This window comes from Drosophila virilis, chromosome X (assembly GCF_030788295.1).
Source record: "Drosophila virilis strain 15010-1051.87 chromosome X, Dvir_AGI_RSII-ME, whole genome shotgun sequence".
Lineage (NCBI taxonomy): Eukaryota > Metazoa > Arthropoda > Insecta > Diptera > Drosophilidae > Drosophila > Drosophila virilis.
The window spans coordinates 13,884,612-13,907,268 of record NC_091543.1 but is presented as its reverse complement, the minus strand read 5'-3'; the positions used below and the strand labels follow the sequence as shown (position 1 = coordinate 13,907,268).

Here is a 22,657-nt window from a genome sequence, read left to right as displayed (position 1 = left end):
TTTGGGAAATTATCAGAATTTCTAGGTCAAGACCTAATCCAACCAAAACTGTCTTTAGATTTAAGCTTATAATCGATTTGAAGAACTCGGCATTAAAAATTATGAATAATGTGGTATTCAAGCATCCACATAACAAATTGTATGTCTACAAGTCTTACAGAGTCCGAGTTCACATAGATAGGATATAGAGCAGCAACATATGACAAGCTAATATATAATGGTTTTTTATATTAATTTTATAATTTTTATTATAATTTCTCGTTTGATTTATTTACACATTTAATAGGGACGACAATAAAAAAAAATAATATATATATAAACATAAAAAAATAATATACTGCAAGTATATTAAAAGTGATCAAAGTACATGGGAAAAACTGGCCACAATTTTGGTATATGCACAAATCGAATAACCAAATGGCGTTTACAACGACAGACAACAATGGGCGCGCGACAGATCAATATTCCCCCAACAGTATATATATATTTATATAGATATATATTAGAATTCGCAACCAATTAAATATGTACATGTACACGCAAGTAAATATGTTGCTGTTGTTTGTTGCAGCTGCTGCGAGAATTGGCTGAAGAACTTTTACGCTCAACAGTAGAATCACATGTGAAGCAAAAACATTTTATCAACATTATATAAAGAATTTGTTTGCGAATAAGAACCAAATCGTAGCATATCGCAACAAGCTTAGTTCCCAGTTCGACTTAAGATTTGGATTTGGTTTTGATTAATTGGAAAAATTCATTAGCTTTCTGTCTTGAATACAATAAATGTGACTTTAACAAAATTGTTCTTTTCAATAAATTGTTTAAACTAGGTGTTCATATGGGTTAAGAGCTTAAGGCGTGGCCTTGTTTCAAATCAAAATAGAATTTAGTTCGATCGAAACTGAGATTCAAATATGGCCCAGAAAGAAGAAAAAAGTACTTTGGACATTAAAAAAATATTGCACCAACTAACACAAAGAGTTTTGATAAAAGTTAGATTGATTTGTGACCTTGTTTGAATGGCAAAAGATACATTGAAAATAAACTAATTAGACAAAAAAAGATTTGGCAGACACGAATTGAGGAATTTTGTACAGAGTAGCTCGACTGTATATAGGATTTATATAGGTATCATATTTGAGAAGCTATGAAAGACTGCAAAATGATCAGCAAAATGTGTCCAAATGTGATCCATGAGCTACGCCTAAACAGGTATCCATGGCTAGTATTGGATACGCTCTGGTAAAGCGTCTTAATTCTATATAAAATGTTGGCCAAACGATTCACGATCGAATCTGTAAGTGCTTTCTACTGATTTAACAAAATAACTTCGCCTCTTCTTCTTATCCTGTTTGGGGCTGTAAATGCAACGAGAGCTCTGGAGATCATCTACGGGTTGTGTTCAAATTATTGCCTACAAATGCGCTGCGCTTCCTCTCTCTGTCTCTCTCTCTGTGCTTTTTAATATATCTTTTTGTTCGTTTTCTAAATGAGAATTCTTGTGCTCTGTTCGCTCTCTCTCTCTCTCTCTCGCTTTCTCTGTCTAACTATCTATGTATCTGTCTGTGTTCTCTCTCTTTCTCTCGCTCGCTCTCTCTTTCGCTGGCGGTTGCCGTCTCGCTCTCATACGCGCTTGGGCTTGCTGACGATCGTGTAGTTGAGTCCGTTGTAATTGCGATGATCGAGGGCGGCATCATTGTTGCTCTTGTTCGTTGTGGGCGTGGCACATTGACCAGTGCCAGCTGCATTGTTGCTGTTGCTGTTGTTGTTGTTAGTGGCGGGCAGTGTGTTGTTGTTGTTGTTGTTGCTATTATTATTATTATTGTTAATAAGATTATTATTATTATTGCTGTTGTTGTTGTTGTTGTTGTTGCTGGTGGCAGTATTATTGCTGGACTTGCGCAGGACCCCATAGCCAAGATGACTGTCATCGGCCTTGCGAAAACTTTCCGTATCTGGACTAGCAATCAGTTCATATTCGTTCGGCGGCGGCGGACTGCAGCGCATGCGATTCGTGGGCAGCGTTACATTCACAATTGTCTTATAGCCGCTGGAGGTTTTATTGTTTGGCGACAGAAAGTCCAATCGATCGTAATTGGCATCCGGCGAGATCAATACACCAACGCCCACACCGACACCCTCGCCAATATCAATGTCTATAATTTTGGGCGTACTGCTGCTGCTGGTGCTGCTGCTGCAGGTGTTGTTGGCCAGATCCTTGCGCTTGTCGCGCTGCGAGAGCGAACGCTGGCGCACAAAATCGCTGTCACAGCTGAGGGCGGGTATGCGCTCGCAGTGGCGCACATCGCCAACGCCGCGCGTCTTCCAGGCATCGGTTATATTCTCAATGGACTCGTAGTCGCGCTCCAGCGCCAGCTGCTTGCCGCAGCTCTCGTTGCGCAGCGGCAAGTCCGGCGGACTGCCGCGCAACGGATCCGGCGAGGCGGGCTTCAGTATCACAGCCGAGCCGCTGTTCTTGCTGTTTGCGTCCGAGGGCGATGATGTTGTTATGGCAACCGGTTCATATTTCACAAGATTCTTATATTTATCACATTGAGCTTGGCCGCTGCCACTGAGCAAACCCGTCGCCGCCGGGCTCACCACATTCAGCTTCTCCAGCGGCGTGGGCAGCTTGCGCGGCGGCTTATTGGGAATGTGTTTGCCCGCGGCGGCAGCGGCAGCGGCGGCGGCGGCGGCGGCCTGCGATGAGACGGAGAGGCTGATGCTGTTGCCAGCTGCGGTGCCGGCGCCGGCGCTGCCATTGGCCGAAAAATTATTGAGCGAATCATTTGAGCTGATGAAGCCGCGCAGCGATATGCAGCTCTGCGTAGAATTGATCTCGAATTCGCCAGCATGCGGATTACTCGATGGCGATGGGGGCAACGGACTGCGCGAGCCGGGCTCCATGCAGGCGGCGGCACTGAACTGATTCTCGCCGCATTCAATGCTGCTCAGGCTGTCGCCGCTGATCAGTTTCTTCATGGACTTCATTTTGGCGGACATGCAGCGGAAGACCTCCTGCGGATTGGTATGATCCAGCGTAAATACGCCCTCGCCCGTTGTACACTTGCGTCCCGCCTCAAACTGAAATTTGCCATCCCGATAGCCATATTTGCGTATGAATCGATACGGCCACATGGCAATTGTCACATTCAGATCCTCCGATTTCAGCTGCAGTTCCGTTGGCGTCATCTGCAGCATATATGTGCGCGGCTCGATGTTGCACCGGATCGACGCCTCCGAGGGTATCAGCGTAATAATAAACAATCCGTCCTGTTGATTAAACAAAATATGATCAGCATCAATTGCGCCTAGTTGTGGGTGTGTGTGTGTGTGTGTGTGTGTGTGTGTGTGGATATCGTGTGGCAACCAGCTGCAGCTGTTGCCACAATTAGGCTGCATTTTTGTTGTTGCTGTTGTTGTTAGAAATTGGAGCTTCCGTTTGGAGGGAGGCACGGTTCGTGTTTGTTTTCTTAACGATAACGCGATTACATTCACATATTATTTACATATTGTTTATGCAATTGGTTGGAAAAACAGTTGCCTAACATTTCTTATCGCAGCTTGGCTTCAATTTCCAAACAAAATTCCACGTTTCGCTTCTAACTACGCACTTCTTCAGTCAGTTTTTATGATCAAGACATGATTGGCTTCTTTTTCTGCTTTTTTTTTTTTTTGTGCCATATTTGCAAATGTTGCAAGACACTTCATTTTCTTACTCTCTCGCTCCCTTTCGCTTTCCCTTTCACTCTCCCTTTCCATCTCTGTTCCCCTCCACGCATTGCTTTCATACATCGCAATTCTTCTTTGTGCTTCGTTCTTAAACGTTGCATCGATTTCGTCTATTCTCTGGTGAGCGTTAATTATTGTCATGCTCCTCTTACAGCATTCCGAAAATGCATATTCTATTCCATTTAACAATTCCTTTTCATGTTGCTCTCGCAAACGTTACGTAAAGTTGTCTCTTTCTTTCCCATTTACGTTAACGTTTGTGCAGTTTCGCCTTGCCTCACATTCGTAAACGTTTATATCAATTGAGTTTTGCTTACTTTCGTTCCTTTACACTTCCCAGTCGTTCAGTATTTTGCCAGAAAACCTACCTAGTCCTCAGTCTCCAGCAAATAACATAGTTAGCTTTGATTATGCGATCAGTGCCGCTTTTGACAACGAAAAAGTTGGCCTTGTGGCCGAATGCAAAGTAAAATTTGAAGCTGGTCTGGTTATTCTTTTTTTTTTTTTTTTCGTACATTTATAACATTAAACATTGTATATTATAGAACGTGCGTGTAGCGCCCTGAAGTTTTGGTTAAGCAAATTCGAAATTCAACGTATGCAGAATGGATTTGAAACATGCCAAAAATGCTAAAAAAGAATTGGAACAAAATGATGCAAAGGAAATCGTTTGGACACCAATACGAGCACTCCGGGAAGAATGGAAGACTAGTATCGAGACGAAGAACTCGCGAAAAGATCAACACGATCGGATTGTACAATTCATAAGCCATCAAAGGGAGCTGGGAGCTGGCGACTCTGACGCCGAGGATGAACAGGAGCAAAATGTAGACGAAATTAACGAGCAGGAGCGCATAAATGATGAGAAAGAAGCCCAACGACAGCAGCTAATCGCAGACGGTATCAAAGAGCAACAGCGCATGCGCCAAGCGAAATGGGAAAAGGATATGCAAAACGAGCTGCACTTGCTCAACGATCTCAAACGCGAACAGGTGTACGATCATAAGCTTAAGAATCCCATACCCATCACGGAATGCCATACGAGCGTGCATAAATGCGATGAATCGCTCGCGACCATGTCGGATCTCAATAAGCTGGTGGCCCAGAGAGTACCGAAAATCATGTTGGATGAGCTGCTCACCGAGCCGCTGCTCAGCTGGGAGTCGAAAATGTTGCCCAAGAAACCAGACCTGGTCGAAGCGCTGTGCCATCTATTTCGCCAGAATATTGGACCCACGCTGGCCGTTGTTGTCGAGGGCAAACAACTCTATTGCCATTCCATGCTGTTGGGCCTAACGTCCGCCTTCTTTAACGATCGCAACTTTTCGCAGGTGCTGTATCTGCCCGCATCCAAGATAGCGTCACGCAGTTTTGTTAATATCTATCGCTGGATGCTGGAGCCCATCAATTCGATAACGCTCACCCAGCTGGTCGAGCTAATGCGTGCCTCACAGTTCCTGGCCATCGAGGAGCTGAGCAAACAATGCTGGCGACTCGCTCACGATGTGCTAAAGACCACAGATCGTGTCCTGACCATGTATATCGTATCGCAGCGCGTGTGCGTCAACATCGAGAAGATCATAACGCCCTATGTGGGACGCGTTTGGATGTCCTATGCGGCCAGTCGGGAGTTTACGAATCTGGAGTTTAGCAAAGTGCGACGTCTGCTGCAATTGGACAATCTGTCGGTCAATACGGAAATGGAAGTGAGTATTGCATGAATATTGGACATACGGCCACGATCAACTGCATTGTCTACCTGTCTGCTTTCAATTTAACAGGTGCTATACACGGCCATACTCTGGCTGGATGGGGATTGGCCGCTCCGGCAACGTTATGCTGTGGATCTGATGCGTGTTATACGCTTCGATGTGATGCCTTTTGTGTTCTTGATCGGCTTCGATCGGCGCAAGGACGGCCCACCAGCGATGAAGTATTTGAGGGAATCGGTTAAAGTGCGCAAATTCATATTCGATGGACTCGCCGATCTGTGAGTATGCCTACAGGGTATTGCCTGTATTAGATACGCTAAGTCACAGCCTGCCCCGCCCATCTGTTAGACGCTTAAAGCCGGACAGGCATGTTGGCGGCAACGGCAGCTGTCCGCGCGACTGGATCTACGATCCGTCCTGCCCCTATCATCACGGCCACACGTGCAACACGGTGCGTTATGCGACCTTCAACGAGTTCATCAACTACCTTCAATGGGTGCAAAGATCTGGCAATTTGAGCGTCAATCGAATCAAACGCTACACGGACAATGACATTGTCTGTTGTTAAGTCAAATGGATTTTAAATGGAGAACGCGACCAAAATATTTAAAGGAATATACTTTTTTACAAACGATCTATATGTTGTCTTTTCGTTATCCACTCTCCCAAACGAATTCCATCCTTATTGCTTGCAGGTGCAATCCGGCCTTGTCCGGGCCAGGTGTTTTGCCTTAAGCTTTTTCTCCCTTGGATATTTAACATCATTTAATTCATTTATTCGCATATATTTGTAGCCCGATCATATGAATCTTTACCTTCCCGGAGTTGTGGATTTTGCGAACAGTATGAGACACCTCTCAAAGGTCTTTTCTTTGAGCAACAAGTTTTAAGAAGCAGAATCATTATAACACAGGTCGCGAGACGCAAAAATCTCAAGCATCTTCTAGAAGTTTTAAGGAAGAACAATATGCCCATGCTCCCTAGAATCTTATCCTAATACTTAGCTTATTTTGCAATAGATTTTCTTTTTTATACCCTTTCGGGCTTCGAAATGTGCTACGCATAGAAAAGTGGACATATCCCACCCCATTATGTATATATATATATATATTCTGGATCAGTATCAACAGCCATGTTCGGCAGTGCGTCCGTCCGTCCGTTTCTATGCGAAACATCCCTCTTTCTGTTGCACGCAGTGCAAATGTCGGAGCCGAGTGTATCGTATCACTATATCAGATAGCTACCACAGTCGGTCTTGTATGGAAACCTTTTTGGTTTTTCAAGACATTCTAAACATAATGAAAGCTGATTTTAGTAAAGTAGAAAGTCTTGCAACTGTTTGAATCTGTGTGAGACTTTGCTTTTGCTGCTATAAGCTATATCTCATATTAATTGTGTTCTCAATAAACTTTCCTCGCACTGAATCAACATGGCACGACATTAAATGTTGAAAGATCATCAAGTTCATAATTTCTAAAGAGCTCTCAAGGAACTGCAACTTATTGAGCTAAGAGCATATCAAGAACATTCTCGCGTTGAGCTCCCTTTTCTGCTGCTCTATTAAGAACTGGCTGTTAACAAAAAACCTGCACCGCGTTCAGTTCTGGGTTTCTAATTCTGTTCCTAAATACATTTCGGCTTTGTTAGTTTTATGCAGTTGTTGGACTTACAAATGAGCTGCAATATAGATCATTGTCCTCCTCGATGGCACCGTGGGCGGCATGTAGGCCGCTATTGTCGCAAAAGGCGACCGTTTGCAGTGCAGTCACCCAATCCTTGAGCTCCTCATCGCTGTTCGTATTGAGTGTTAGCTGACCATTCCGCTTGACAATCTGTATGAGATTCGCTGGCGGCGGTTCCTGTGTGATCTTAACACAATTCTCCAGTGTGAAGATCTTTGGATTTTTGTCATCTTTATTCTCGCAAATCTCCAGCCGTGCGATGCCATGGCGACTGGCCTTGAATAGGAGGCAATAGCGACTGCATGATTTCTGGAATATATAACATAGCGTAAAGCATCTATAAAATAAGAATATAAGAATATACAAAAAAATAAAGTCGAATAATCCGAACAGATCCGGTCAACTCCCTGTAATTTCTACTAATATCAAGACATTTCTTTGGACAACTTCTCGAATACATCTCGAAGGTTGGCTTCATTGATTTGGTGTTGTAAGATCGGGTTTTTAATGTTTGTGCTAATCAAATTTCCAACGAAAATTCGGACTTACATAACAAAACAACACATATGTATGTACATGCATTTCAACTGGGCACGGCCCCAATCCTCAAAAGGCACTTAAGAATTCCCTGGCATATGGAAGTGTATATATATATATATACATATACGTATATATCTCTATATATGTGTATGCATATGCATATGTATATGCATATGGAGACAACGGCACCATGAAGCATGGATGAATCCCCAAAACAGCCGTCATCGCGAGCATACACGCACGCATACATACATACATACGTTTATTGTGTGTGCGAGCATGTATGTGTGTGTGTGTGTGTGTGTGTGTGTACGTCTCAGGCGCGCACACGCAAATCGAAAATATGTTCGGCTCGCCGTTTGGCATGTTTCTTTCTTTCTCCCACCTTATGCTTCTCATTTGTATGCAACAAGTATGCAGATGGAGATATCTAGACACACATATATATGTACATACACACACACACACACAGTTATGGCTATGCGCACACAAGCACACGAGAAGTGCACACACACAAATGCACATGGCGAGGTCCTGTTTTTAATACGCATTTGCCAAAATAACGAAAGTTGCATTTCGTATTTATTTGGCATTTGGCATTGCACATTTGTGCAATTGTTGCTGTTTAATTGCGAAATCTGTATGTTCTTTGCCAGGCTCTTACCTTTTTCGAGATACGATTTAGCGAAAATCCAGTTTGCGTTGGAACATTAAGATATCCAGCCAAAACAGGTATTTCAACATCCATTCTGTTGAGGCCCGTTGCCGATGCTTCTCGTTTGCGTATTCAATTGGCCAGTAACAAAACGCGATCTTGTCAGTTTTCATAAATGTTTAACGATTTGTATTGCTTGGTATATGCAATTGGAGATTCACACTTCATATTTACATTTGATCGCAACAAAAATAAACGCAGCCGCTGGCCAACAATTCGAGCAACTTTATTTATTTATGCGCTCCCAGAGCTGCATTCTATATGCTGCAATCGAAATCGAACTATCATATTACCTGCACACCGATGTACGCTATCGAATACTTGGATCGTTAGCGATCGTGTTGGCCACAAAAACATCGATAGCAATTTTAGTAGATAAGCCTTGCGATAGTTGGAGCGAGCGATATACGCATAGTTATTGCATGCTGTAGCGTATTAAATAAAATATAAAAATAAGCAATGGATTGCATCATGCCACGTTATATAATTTTAAATAATACCTGTTGCTGCCCTTAGTTAGTGAGTGCTCACAATCATTGCGATAGATGTAAATATGTTACCATGCATTCGCCAAAAAAAAACGCCAAGTACGAGCTGACGAAGTATCGATATACTGAACAAGTGGCGCCGCAGCTTAATGCAATGAATGGGACTGCCAACCTGTTACGTGTTTCGCGGTGAATGGCAAAAAACAATAACATACGGTGGACCTGTAAAAGTATATTTTGTGCAAAATATAAATAAATTAAACATGGCACACGATCGGGAGGTGCTGCGCATGATATGGGAAGGTCAAATTGGCATTTGCTTTCAAGCGGACAACGAGGAAATTGTCGGCATCCGACCGGAGCCCTTCTATCTGATGGTCTCCCGCCTCAGCTACTTGCCCCTGGTCACAGACAAGGTAAATTCTCATGAAAAGAAAGAAAAACAAAGAAAACTTGTTAGTTATTTGCTAAAAACAGCTGCATTAACTTATGCCTACAGGTGCGCAAGTATTTCACCCGCTATATTGCTGCCGAGCACCAGGATGGCGCCGCCTGGTTCGATTACAACGGGACTCCGCTGCGCTTGCATTTTCCAATAGGTAGCTACAGTGGGCGGCATAGTGGGCATGGCAGCTCCTATTAAATGTTCATTAATCTAATTTCGATGCGATTTCATGTTTTATGCACAGGTGTGCTTTACGATCTGCTGCATCCGGATGACGACAGCACACCCTGGTGCATTACGATACACTTTTCCAAATTTCCCGAGGAGACGCTCGTCAAATTGAACACAAAGTATACAAAACGCATGCATATATGCATTCAATTAATATTATATATTCGGGCAGCAGCTAATGCGTACGCTTAACATTTCTAGGGAACTGCTGGAGTCGCATTATTTGTCCTGCCTGAAGGAGGCCGATGTGCTAAAGCACAGAGGCTTGGTCATCTCTGCCATGCAAAAGAAGGATCACAATCAGCTGTGGCTTGGCCTGATTAATGACAAGTTCGATCAGTTCTGGGCGGTCAACAGACGCCTCATGGAGCCCTACAGCGATCAGGAGTCATTCAAAAATATTCCAGTGCGTTTCTATTACGATGATGTAAGTTCCCAAAACCGAAGCCAACTGGAAACAACTTCCAAATAACCGACAATATTTGCTACTTAGTTATTATTTACAAGGCATTTAAGTTAGCTATACTCCGTTTGTGCTCCCAGCTCAGATGTCGCTCGAGCAACTCAGCTGCTCACTTTAGTGACTTTAGAGAACTCTATACTCTACTGTGAGGTTGTTTTGCATCCTCCTGAACTATATATCAAACCCATGTCCGTCTGTCTATATCTAAGTAAACTATTGCCTCAGTTTTCGCCATGCTTCCTTACGAATAGCCCATTATCTTGTCAAGATATAGATGCATAGCAAGCTTGTCTCATTAACTCTTTACCAACATAATAATAAGGTATAGAGTGCGAATGTGAACCTCCCTATTCTTCGTATTGTCCGTGCTTACCAGCATCCTCTCAGGATATTAGCGCTAACCAGAGGACTTATCTGGCAGCAAGGCTCTCTATGCTATAGTGCTTTGTGACTTGCTGGGCACATTTGCTGCGTTTTGATCAAATTATATTAATAATAGCTTCACGCTGTAAGCATAAACAGGTCCTTCACCATTCCATCCACCTGTAGGTTGACATCTGTTTAACATAAATTCGCAATCCTTTGACTCTTCTAACCAGCAATCCTTGACTGTTTGTAGTTACAATTGGGATTACACTTGCTGTCAAAAGGCGCGTCCAGAGGTTTCGAATCTGTTAACACGCCTCGTGAGGAGGCTACGGAAAATTAATTACTTTCTCTGGCGAATTATACAACCGAATCTGAGTACCTGGACAATTGTTGTTAGAAGCGGGCGTCAATTAACTCTAGTCATGCACAGGGAATATGGGCATGTATTATGTTTTCGCTAAGCCCCATTATATGCAAACCTCACCAAGACAAAGAGCATGATCTCTTGGACTTGACTGTGGTACAAGCAATGAGGTCTAGTATATACTTGGAATACTTGCGCATGGGCTTTAGGCTTTTGTAAAAAACCCGGCCCGTGCCCAGTTCCGATTGCAACCAAGAGTTCAAGCCGCATGTTTCTAAGGGTATTTGATCTGCGGCTTGTCGAAGATAAATTTACTTTCTTGTTTTGTTTTTTTTTTTTCTTTTGTTTATCACATGCTTGGGCTTATATCAGAGCGCCGTTATCTGACGCGTGCTGCACTTAATCTTGGGCTAATCTGTACGCATAATGTTTATAATTTTTATATGTATTCTAAATTATTCTATTCAATAGGATTTCACGTACATGCAAAAGCTGATAACGCCGCTAAACGAGAGCGGACAAAAGAAGAATCTGGCCGACCTGATGATCGAATTATCGACACCTGTTCGCAAAGCAGGTGAGTTGGCTCCCTTTCACATAATCTATAGAATATATACATATTTATATTTATATATATGTGTGTGTGTGTGTGTGTAAGGACATTAGTTGGACACGGTCGGGCGATTTGCCGGACGCACAATTTTGGGCAATGGGGCACAACAAATTGCGACGCCTATTCTGCGGCATCCTGACGTGTTCGCTCCGTCTCGCTCGCTCTGCATTCTGTGAAAGGCATTCGGCTGAAAGGCGGCCCGAAAAGGTGCCAGTCAGTCTGGCCCAAACGTCGGCGCGCTGACTTATTTATTTTTCTATTGAAGCGAGGCAAAAGCCGCTGCCGACGTCGCTGCCGCTGCTGCGGCCGACGTCCCTGCGGCACTGCCAATCATTCTTCAATTCATCAATGTCACTAACAACAAAAAAAAAAAAACTGAAAAATTATTGAACAATAGCCCCGGGCCAGTACCCGAAGCGACCCAAGAGAGCCGTGCAGGGTTTGCCTGTTAGACTTTTTGGCCAAGTGTTTCTTCGGGCCATTCAGCCGCACAGACAAAGCCCCGCTGCAAGTGTGCGTGCCTGTGTGTGTGTGTGTGTGTGTGTGTGTGTGTGTGTGTGTCTATTTTCAACAAAAACTATGAAAAGATTGTGCGTGTGGATTTTTCGTGGCAAGCGAACGTTGCAAGCGACGCCGCTGGATTCCAACGCGACCTGCGGCGCCGGCGACAGACGCAAGTGCGAGCGAGCGAGCGCATAGCTAGGCAAGGTGTGCGTGTGTGTGTGTGTGTGCGTTTGTGTGTGTGTGTGTTGGCCGTGTCGTGTCGCAGTGGCTTAGGTGCAATAATAGCATTGGGAATTCCATAGCTAGACAAAAGGCGGAACTAAATACCTGCGGCTGGGATTTACGAATTACCTCGTGAAGAGCTGCTGCGCGTCGCTCTCTATGTGTGTGTGTGTGTGTGTGTGTGTTCAGGTGTGTGTGTGTGTGCAGCTCTGTAAGAAACACTCCCTCGACTGGCAACAACTACAATTGCTTTCATTGAGAAGCCTCAAAACACTCGAATGCATCGAGTGCTCTCTCCCTCTCCCTCTCTCTCTCTCGCTCTCTCGCTCTCCCTTTGTCCTTAAGCCCAATCTTATGCTGATGCTCCTTATGGCAGGGTATCGGCCGTTTGCATCTGTTTTTGCCAGTGAACAGCAGGTTGGCAAGTTTTTCTATTTTCCAGCGGGTATTTCCCCGTTGTCCAAGGTGTGAAATTTTTATTTGCATGCTTCGCCCAAAAATACTTCTTCTGGCCATGTCTTCATCTTACCATCGTGTTTCGGTAATTCCCATTTGAAAGGTGAGAGATTTGGTCGAGAACAAATACCGATCCTTTTTGCGACCAATGGATGCCAACAATTTCTGGCCGTAACACGTATTTTCCCAAAGGTCATCCAACGTGACAGTTGCATTCGATTTTCTTGTCCTTGATGCCAGGCACACACACACACACACACACACACACACACACACACGCACACCCGCACACACACACACACTTACTGCTGCACACAAATTCTTTAGCCAGCTCTTAAGTCTGGCTTAAAGTGGGCCAATGGATCAGTCCAGACACAAGTTAATTCCCGTTTAAATCAATTGAGGGTCAAAGATATCAGCTTTAATCATTTGCTAGAATATTATTATTTATCATTTCTATTTATTATTCTTTTGATAGAATTTTTAATTTTAATATATACATAATTATTATTTTATTTTTAATTTTTTTATATTGATTTTCTGCGATTTGGGGTACAAAAAAAGTATACAACTTTTTTCTTTAAATATTTTCTATATATTTTTTTTTTTCTATATGTCTCTTTTTTAATTCCGACTATTTCTCCTTTTAAAATAAGCGCTAATGGGATATTTGCAAAAGATATTCCACTTTTTAAACAAATAATATTAATTATATACAAAATATATAAATCTATTTATATTAAAAAAAAACTAAAAAAATGAGAAGAATACTGGAATTGAAGAAAACCCAGTTGTATGAACCGAATACCCCTAACAAATACCTAATTATATCGCAATAGAGGAAATATTTGAAAGATTTAAATAGTATTAAACTAAGTTTTTATACCCTGAACCCCTTAAAAACTGGGTAAAAAGGGTATATTGTATTTGTGCAAAATCCAAATGTATGTAACAGGCAGAAGGAAGCATCTCCAACTGCATAAAGTATATATATTCTTGATCAGCATCAATAGCCGAGTCGATCTAGCCATGTCCGTCTGTCTGTCCGTCCGTCTGTATGAACGCAAGGATCTCAGAACCTCTAAGAGCTAGAGACTTGAAATTTTAGATGTAGGTGCTCGTAGTGCCTGTCGATAATCGATAACTTACTGCGTTTCCAAGCAATCGATAAAAATCGATATCGATATCCTGTTTTTTGGGCAATTTTGGTAAATAATAAGAGCTAGAGTCTCCAAACTTGATTACAAACTTATAGCTTCTAAAATAAAATATATATATGCATTTGATGTTGGAAGAAGAGAGTTCAGGGTATCCGCTAGTCGGGAGCTACCGACTAGAACCTCTTGTTAGATATTCTAAGCCAGTAAAAAAAGAGAACTTCAATTCCGATCGATTCTTCATATTTCCAAGTGTCAAAAATAACTCTTTGATTTTGTGCAAAGTTTTCAATGAATATCAACATAGAATCCCAAGAGCGGGAGTATGCCCCCCCCCCCCCCTGGCCCCTGCCCCCTGCCCCCTGCTCCGCCAGCATGAACCGAAACGCATTCAATGGACATGTTTATGCGTGTGCCAGTCCTTTCCTCAACCCTCCCCAGCATTGCCGCCTGCTCGATACCACCACCCCCCCCCCTCCCCCCTTCACCGCCACTCGTTAGACAGCCCCCATTTGGTTGTGGCATGAGTTGTTTATAGTTGGGGTTTTGCTGTGCGCAGTGCATCTAACATTGCCTGTAATGATGATCCGTTTAGTGTGCCCGCCCCTCAACGCCCGCAGACACCCACCCGCTGCCCTTTGCCGCACCGCTTAGCTGCCAGCCGCTTGCCAATTGCAGTTTTGTGTAAAAGAAGAAAGAACATTTTTACCGCGCGCTGCCTTTGCATCCGCATCCGCCATGAAACACCCACAAATCACATTGAAAACGTGGTCAACAACTGTCTGTGGGTGCACGGGGGTTGTGTGGGGCACTTGCACGCACGTACGTCTAATGTGTGCGTGCGTGCGTGCGTGCGTGCGTGCGCGCGCGCGCGTATGTGTAATGCGTGCATTTTCATAGAAAATTTGTATTTAAATTGAAATGATTTTCAAATATACAATGCAATCGTCGTGGCGGTTCAAAGTAGATGCCATTCCGAGAAATCAAAAAAAAAAAACCAAGCAACAACAACAACAGCAGCAGCAGCAGCAGCAGCAGCAGCTAAAGGCGGCCCGAGAATCTAAGACGCGTCAAAAATAAAGAAAACGCATTTCTTTGCGACTGCGCTGCTGCGTCGCTGCCGCTGCTGTCTACTTTTTTTTTCTTTTTTTTTTTTTGCTTTAGTTTTTGTTCGTTGTTGTTGCTGTTGCTTTGTTTTTTTTCTTTTTCTTTTTGTTGTGCAGTGTGCGCGGCAGCAGGGGGAGCGGCTAGCGGGAGCCCGTAGCACAGGCGCTTTCATGATTTGCCGCCGGCTGTGAGTGGCGGATCTGGCGTTCACCGGAAAGCAGCGTCAGCGTCGGCGTTGGCGGCGGCGTTTTGGCTTTTTGAATGCGCGCACACACACACACACACACACACACACATACGAACGGCAGCCAATTGCTCTACCACTCTACCACTCTGGCGCTCTCTCGCTCTCTCTCTCTATCTAGCTTAACGCTCTCCCAATTTGTGCGCGTACGTGCGTGCCAGCTTGCATTAGTGTTGATGCTATATTTGCGCTTGTATTTGTGTAGGCTGCTCTCGAATGTGTGAAAAGGAAGTTCTGAGATATCACCTCCGCTTATTTGTATTTACACCTCCACCTCCGCGGGCAACTTCAACTCCACCTTGCCCGTCGGAAATCGCACCTCACGCTAACAGCGAGCGCTTGTGTATTTATCACATTGCCCCGTCGCCCCGTCGCCCCGTCGCCGCGTCGCTGCTGCTGCTGCTGCACCATATCTTTTATGGTCAGCAGTTTCGGCGGCTGCTGCTGCCTCCCTTTGCTGTTGTTGTTGTTGTTGTTGTTGCTGTTAGCTGCTGCTGCTTGTTGCATTTGCCACCTTTGCATTTGCTTAGTTCCATTTCGACACATTTTCGTTTGCATTTCGTCAATCAGACAAACAATGCACAATGCAATCAGGACGACCGACCCTCGCCCTCACCAACATTTGCTCATTGTCTGTCCGTCTATATGTATGTATGTGTGATGCACGTGTGTCTGTGTGTTTGTTTGACAATTGTGTGCGCCACGCCCTGGCATTTTGGGTGGGCTGCACGGCCAGGCAGCTGCAAAAAAAAAAAAAAAAAAACAAAACGAAACTCAAGCAACAAGTTGGTCCTTTGAATTCATTTTGTGGCTCACAAACGAAATCCGCTTAAAAATTTGACGTTGTTTCCATTGGAACAGTGCACACACACACACACACACGCACAGGCACACATACACAAACTGCTGCCTGGAAAGCTTGCTAACGCAGCTGCTTTAAGCTCTCTCTCGCGCTCGCTCTCTTGCCATTAAGCTGGGCTTTTGTCTTTTCATTTACTCTACGCTACGCTTTTGCTCTTCGTTCATTTTCACACTGTTTAATAATTTGTAACTGTTTACATTAGCGGCTTACAGCGGCCACATCCGAAAATTGTTTTCAATCAATTTGATCCCATCGCATGTTGATCATGTCTCTGTCTGTGTATACATACATACATGCACACATATATATATGTATATCCAGCTCTCTCTCTCTCTCTCTCTCTCTCTTTCGCTCGCCCTCTCTCGCTCACCTCCATTTCCTGTGCTACATTTTGTTTATGTATTTTTTTGGCGCAATCTGCCGAAAAAAAAAACCAAATTTTTTTTTTTGCCCAGTCAACAGCTTTTGTGAACTTTCGCAAGGGTATGCTCACAACGTGGCGACATTTGTAACACATCAATTAAAACAGATTTGAAACGATTTAATATCTCTATTGTATATAAATATACTTGATTGACCTGTTGAGTCGTCGCATACCTCTCCGAATGTTGCACATCGGCTATCGGTTAGGGTATCTCGGCGTCTGAGCAAACTCTTCTTGCTGGTTGTCAACTTTGTTACTCCATCAAAACAAATGGACTGCAATTTGCAGGAATTCGATGGCGTAGGAGAACTCGCACAGCAATAAAAACAACAACAAGCACTGCGACAATAACAAACAACAACAACAACAGCAACAACAGCAACAACAACAACAACAACAGGGAGAAGTGAAAAACCATAAGGCACAGTAAAAAGCAATTGATTAGCAGTTTTTTAATGGCGTCACTGAACTGCGAAATGGAAATATGCAATCGATATATCTTTCGAGTGGCGATCGTTGGGTATTGCACAAATGAAACGGGTATGTTTATGATCGCAAGTGACCGACTAGCAGATACCCTATACTCCACTGCTTCCTCTCGTTGCCCCTCTCTCCATCTGTAGATCAATAAATCAATAAGTAAATGCTAGAATTTAATGAAATCGGAAATGCTAGCTTTTGTCTGTTACATACATTTGCACGCGTTCAGTATACCCCATTTAAGTAACAAAAATAGCTAGTCTTTGCCGTGTGAATCGATGCCAAGCAATGCCGAATATTCTAGACTTGCCGCGAAGGGGAAAGATATATCTATATATATATATATGATCTATAGGGTTCTCGTCGAACTAACCCAAATATTTATTAGTCTTGCAGCATTTTCTAGCAGTTTTCACTGACAAACTTAACAATCAATTAGATCGAGAACCATTAAAAGCTACATTCAGACAGATAGAGGGAGAACGACAGAGAGAGAGAGAGAGAGAGAGAGAGAGAGCGAGAGAGAGAGAGTGAAACGTTTGATAGTGTGCATGGCTATATTGTTGGATTTTATTGGTTTATAGAGCACAATCTATGAAATTATTATGATGATTGACTTTCTTATCAGATATACGTACGTACAACATTCGCGCTGCAATGGTTTATTTTTAGGCGTGAGCTATGCGCCTCCAAAGCTCCACGCCCCAAAGCCAACTGAGTCGCGGCGAGGGGCAGAAGCAACAGCAACAACAACGAGCAACAGTTGCTGTCGTTTAGTCAATTGTGACTCAGTTGTTGTTGTTGCTGTTGTTATAGCCCGAACCGGTTGAAATTGGTTTAAAAGGGGTATACTGTCGTACATGTTATAGATCCCATAAATTATATATATATATATATATATATACTCTTGATTGGGCCAGAGCTGCTTCGATATAGGGTATCCAATGTCCCCCTTTGGCCAGTTACATACATCAAACGTGGCATATAGATTCTGCTTTAGTATATACATATTACAGATTATATATATATAATACCGATGGAAACTCTGAAAATTGCATGTAGATCGGACAATAAACACCGAAGACTGCATTTCCCCAAAAATAATGGCATGGGACGAAGCGTAGCTTGCGATATGCATAAGTGCTGGGTATCTGCTGGTCGGTCATACCCTGCTAGAGCACGCCTACCCATTGTTGTTGCCGATAATAAGACTGTTTGGCGCCATTCTCTCTGCCGTGGAGGCGCTCGCAATATTCTCAATGTTTTTCATTTTAATTAGTATTATTATTCTTGTTGTTGTTGTTGTCGCCAATCACGTGTCGTTGGGGTCATAAATGCTGCGAGTTCTCTTCATATATATATATATACACACATATGTGTGTGTGTGTGTGTGTGTGTGCACCACTCGAAAAGTCGGCAATGTGTGTGGGAAATGTTGAGAGTTCATGTGCCAGTCGCCAGCTCGCATCGCATGCCATAATCTATAATGGCAAACTATCCAAAAGGCGGCATTTACCGCAATCGATTAGAAATTGGAATCAAACAGGTGCAGGTCTGGAATGTAATACGCAGAATATTCCAATTTCGCCAGCTCAATTACTAGATCTATAGATGCTTAGATCTTGCATGTAATACGCATAATATTCCCATTTCCACAGTTCAATTACTATAAATCTATATTCGCATAATACTCCCATTTTACCAGTCTAATAACAGTGTTATATAGCTCTATAGGTAATATATATGTATCTATATTGGAACGTATAGTTCTGTTCTATTCCGATTTCGCCAATTCAATTACTATATAATTTAGATCTATAGATCTATATTGCATGGCTTCAATATAATTCTGATAATATTCCAATTTCCCCAGTCCAAGTACTATATCATATAGTTATATAGATTTTGAGTATAATTCTCATAATATTCGAATTTTGCCTAGTTCAATTACCATATCGTATAGATCTTTAGATCTATATTGGATCCAAACAGTTGCATGACTTAAATAAATTTCGCATAATATTCCAAATTCCAAAGTTCAATCACTCTATTCGACAGCTCTATAGGTCTATAGATCTATATGGCTGGCTGCATCGCTTCAATATAATGCACATAATATTTCAATTTCCCCAATGCAATCAGATGCAAATTCGTTATACGATATCATATCCCAAAGTTGATCACAGGAACTAACCGAACTGCAGGAAATATTAAACAAATTCCCGACTCAAGAATAGAAAATGAGTTGGAGATCAGATAGATATTCTGTATTTATTCCACAATCTTTTATTGCCAGATATCACTTCTTTAATGGACATATTCAAGATTTGTTGTTTTGTAAGCCCTTCGTTGTCTAAGTTTTCTCGTTCTATCAGTTTTTAGGCGAAGTCTACTTGAAATGTGAATCAAGCTTGAGCTCGACAAGACAGGGATCTTAAATAATTATGCTATTTCTTTAACTATTGCTACTTATATATAATAAATGTTTTGTTCTCCGAAAGTACTTTTCAATCTCTACCTCTTCCCAATTTGTCAGTTCTATATGATATATACATATATTACGCAGCATACTATCCACACATCTATCTGTCATCTTGCCCCGTAACTCAAGCTCCTGCTCGATCTTGGGACAGCTTCACTTGACACACATTTTTCCACACATTGGATTAACTTTATAATATATGTATATATATATATATATATATATATATATATGTGTGTGTGTTGGCGTGCATGATGTCTAATGCATTAGCTCATATATCATCATCATTGGTGGATCGGAGACATTTCCGTTTCGGGGGCAATTGGCGGGTGGGCGGACCTTCTATAAATCGGAATCAGAATTGGAATCGTATCGTGCATTTAATACGTATGCGTCCTACTTGAACTCTCGGGCCCGTTGCACAAATCTTATCTCTGGTCACACTCACTCGCTCAAGCGCTCGCTTCCCACTGTATGTAATCGGGCATTATCAGAGCGACACACACTATATATATATATATATACATATATATATATATTGGGTGCGATATGGCGTATGTGTGCCAGTTATTTGCTTGTGCATAGATGTGTGTATATGAGCATGCTTTTATACCCTGTAGCGAAGCAGTGTTGGGTATGATAGAGTTGTGACCGACCGATTACTGAACCAGCTCTATCTATCTAAATGGCCTTCATCGGATCCCTCAGAGATATAGCTTAGATTTTTGGCATGCATGCGTTGCTTCGCCACGATCGTTGCGAGTTACTTGAGGTATATTTTATCGGCAGTACATTATTATCTGGTTCGTGATATATTATTGCCTCAAAATTGCGTAGAAGTGTTTGAAGTGAAGCCCCCTGGCAATACTTTTTGCTGATCGGCAGCTGCAGACTCTTGGCGATCGGGCTGTGAGGATCGTAACGCTCTTCTGGACTCTTTTGGCATTGTTGAACACTGTTCTTTCAAGGGCTTTGTGGGAGAAGCCGCTTACCGATCACACTTAGCTAATTGATCAGGCACAGCTTTTGTTTGGATCGACTCTTCAATGGAACCTTGACGATGGACTCTTTGAGGATCGCAGCTCACAAAGGATCGCCTTTTCGTCTATGATTGGCTCTGCAAAGAGAACTGGAATGTTGCTGTTGCCGCACAATTCGACGATCTTGGCACACTGTGCGGCGGCAATCTATAATTATAATATACCTAGCTATAATTATAAATGACGAAAGTCAACCCAATGATCGAGCCACTTCAGATTGTTGTTGTTGCTTATCGATTATCGGTAACCGAAAGTCTTTGGCCCATGTGGCCGTTAATGTGTGTGCTGTGATTTATATGGCAATCAGATGGCAGAAAATACTCATATATAGGCTATATATAGTCGCAGATTAAGCCAAGTGGGCGCCAATGTTGATTAAAAGCTTAAATAGTTTATCGCTAATCGATAAATCAACGTATTCTCCGGCCATATCGATAACCGACAATGGACAGAAATCGCATTTGAACCAGAATTGCAATGTATATGGTTTATAAATAAAAATAAACATAATTTAGCAATAAGTATATCATAATATAACGCAGTTGAAGCTGTTCAATTCATAATCCTGGCTCTGTTTCGTCTATTTCAATTTATCGACATCAGTTGGCTTTCGCACCCATGGAATCGAACTGCACGAGGAGACGCAACTGCAATGGATGTCCGAGCATCTGAGCTATCCCGACAACTTTCTGCATTTATCGGTCGACTATAAGAACGTATAAGAGCTCACAGTGAGCGATTCCATGCTTTAATCCAGGGCCGTTCTATACACGGATCGATATACACTTATCGATAACTATAGCCTATAATTTATTTATTAAGTTCAATGTACAATACATATTTATGCAATAATATATATAGCTATATATATATATATATATATATGTATATCTAGCTTGACTTAGCTCTTGTACTACGTAACGCAAATAGATTTGCACGTCAATTCATCGATCATTTCGATTCGTACTATTTATTCTCGCATTATTTCTCTCCGACAAACAGTTCGTGCCAAGCTATTTATAAGTCCCCTCAGCGGGCCCTAAGCTTGAACGGGCCCCAAGCACAACGTGGCGAAAATCGTGCCATAAATGGTTATCAATTTCAAAGGAAAAGCCACAGGCAAAACTACGCCACGAACACCTAATACCCTATGCTCAGACAATGTTGGAGCTTGTGAAATCGAGTGGAATAACTTTTCGGAATACCCAATAAAACTTATAATAATAATAATACAGGAATGCATTGCGTTGCAAGGATGTGTGTCCATAAAGCGGTGAGTTAACATCTGAAAATATCCTCAAATTTTCTATACTACGTACTTTAATGGGATAACAAACAACTAGATGGATTCCCGTCTGACAGCTAAGTTGCTATTATATCATTACAGTTATAATATCATGTCTTTATAGTTACCATTCAGGCAGAACTTATATCATTTCATTATAGTAATAAAGTTATTCAGAAATAGTTGATATTAGTTCAGCATTATTATAATATTATTCACTGAAAGTTGATGCTAGATCTGAAAAGTTATTATTCAGGGAAAAATTATGTCATATCATTATAGTTTTTATTCTATTCAGAGATGGTTGATATTATATCACAATAGATATTAAATTTTCATGGATAGTTCATAATTATGATAAACTAAACACATTAAATCGGTCGGAATATGTATATATAGCATATAACAAAATCGAATTGCTTAAGAGAAGAAAACACTTTTCAAGCAACAACTTTCTGCCCAAGCATTGGCATACCATTAGTATAAGCACATCATAGCCCTGCGACATCGTTTCAAATTTAGCACAGGGTATACGAAAAAAGTACAACAGAATCGTACCATTTGGCTGGGTTCATTGATTAGAACACTCGCGATTTTTATCCGCTGTCAAGATAACGGCGACCTTACACAATATTTCAACCAGCTCCAGATACTATATATATATATATATATATATATGTCTTTGTTGATTTTCCTTTTACTTTTTGTTTAGTTTTTATTTTCATTAATTATTTGAAGAGCATCGATTTAAAAAATATGTCACAGAGCGCACGGCTCACCAAAATTAGTGAACGCCACTTGAGAATGATTAATACGATTATGATTATATATACATGCCTATATACATGTATATATATATATATATATGTGTGCATACGATTATCATTATTTATCTAGGTCGTTAGGGGAAATGGAATAGTTGTGCCATCTAATAAAAAAAATAAAAGAAGCGCAAATTCTTGAGAATTTATTGTTTTGGACTCACGAAACGTTAGCAAATCGTTTATGACAAACCACTTAGTGTTCAGATATGGACA

The 22,657-nt window shown here is 41.9% G+C and overlaps 3 protein-coding genes across 5 annotated transcripts; 2 read left to right on the top strand and 1 right to left on the bottom strand.

Moving 5' to 3' along the window:
• Positions 1-213: 213 nt before the first annotated feature.
• Positions 214-8,662, bottom strand: Dok (docking protein homolog). Its single transcript, XM_070210357.1, has 3 exons — positions 8,334-8,662; positions 7,118-7,438; positions 214-3,276 (listed from the first exon to the last, which is right to left on the bottom strand). The coding sequence occupies exons 1-3, from the start codon at positions 8,415-8,417 to the stop codon at positions 1,627-1,629; spliced, it is 2,055 nt and encodes a 684-aa protein (XP_070066458.1). The 5' UTR covers positions 8,418-8,662; the 3' UTR covers positions 214-1,626.
• Positions 4,124-6,085, top strand: LOC6636061 (uncharacterized). 2 transcript variants are annotated; one of them, XM_002059556.4, is made up of 4 exons: positions 4,124-4,217; positions 4,281-5,441; positions 5,517-5,725; positions 5,796-6,085. In XM_002059556.4, exons 2-4 carry the CDS (start codon positions 4,341-4,343, stop codon positions 6,013-6,015), a joined length of 1,530 nt encoding a protein of 509 aa, XP_002059592.1. In that variant the 5' UTR covers positions 4,124-4,217; positions 4,281-4,340; the 3' UTR covers positions 6,016-6,085. The 2 variants fall into 2 exon arrangements, with proteins under 2 accessions (XP_002059592.1, XP_032295506.1); XM_032439615.2 differs by lacking the exon at positions 4,124-4,217 and having other exon boundaries at positions 4,248-5,441.
• A 376-nt stretch (positions 8,663-9,038) lies between the features above and the next one.
• Positions 9,039-21,393, top strand: Atg5 (autophagy protein 5). Of its 2 annotated transcripts, none has more exons than XM_032439620.2 (6): positions 9,039-9,288; positions 9,372-9,471; positions 9,562-9,667; positions 9,750-9,975; positions 11,216-11,321; positions 21,338-21,393. In XM_032439620.2, the coding sequence occupies exons 1-6, from the start codon at positions 9,136-9,138 to the stop codon at positions 21,376-21,378; spliced, it is 732 nt and encodes a 243-aa protein (XP_032295511.2). In that variant the 5' UTR covers positions 9,039-9,135; the 3' UTR covers positions 21,379-21,393. The 2 variants fall into 2 exon arrangements, with proteins under 2 accessions (XP_032295511.2, XP_002059590.3); XM_002059554.4 differs by lacking the exon at positions 21,338-21,393 and adding an exon at positions 20,939-21,289 and having other exon boundaries at positions 9,043-9,288.
• The last annotated feature ends 1,264 nt before the right edge of the window (positions 21,394-22,657 follow it).

Bases quoted from the DNA above. Each gene is read 5' to 3' on its own strand.
- LOC6636061 (XM_002059556.4), top strand. From the start codon at position 4,341: ATGGATTTGAAACATGCCAAAAATGCTAAAAAAGAATTGGAACAAAAT. The intron at 5,442-5,516 runs GTGAGTATTGCA...TCAATTTAACAG, and splicing joins CGGTCAATACGGAAATGGAA to GTGCTATACACGGCCATACT. The intron at 5,726-5,795 runs GTGAGTATGCCT...CCCATCTGTTAG, and splicing joins TTCGATGGACTCGCCGATCT to ACGCTTAAAGCCGGACAGGC.
- Dok (XM_070210357.1), bottom strand. From the start codon at position 8,417: ATGGATGTTGAAATACCTGTTTTGGCTGGATATCTTAATGTTCCAACG. The intron at 7,439-8,333 runs GTAAGAGCCTGG...TATATATTCCAG, and splicing joins TAAATCGTATCTCGAAAAAG to AAATCATGCAGTCGCTATTG. The intron at 3,277-7,117 runs GTAAGTCCAACA...TTTAATCAACAG, and splicing joins ATCTATATTGCAGCTCATTT to GACGGATTGTTTATTATTAC.
- Atg5 (XM_002059554.4), top strand. From the start codon at position 9,136: ATGGCACACGATCGGGAGGTGCTGCGCATGATATGGGAAGGTCAAATT. The intron at 9,289-9,371 runs GTAAATTCTCAT...TTATGCCTACAG, and splicing joins TGCCCCTGGTCACAGACAAG to GTGCGCAAGTATTTCACCCG. The intron at 11,322-20,938 runs GTGAGTTGGCTC...TATCGACATCAG, and splicing joins GACACCTGTTCGCAAAGCAG to TTGGCTTTCGCACCCATGGA.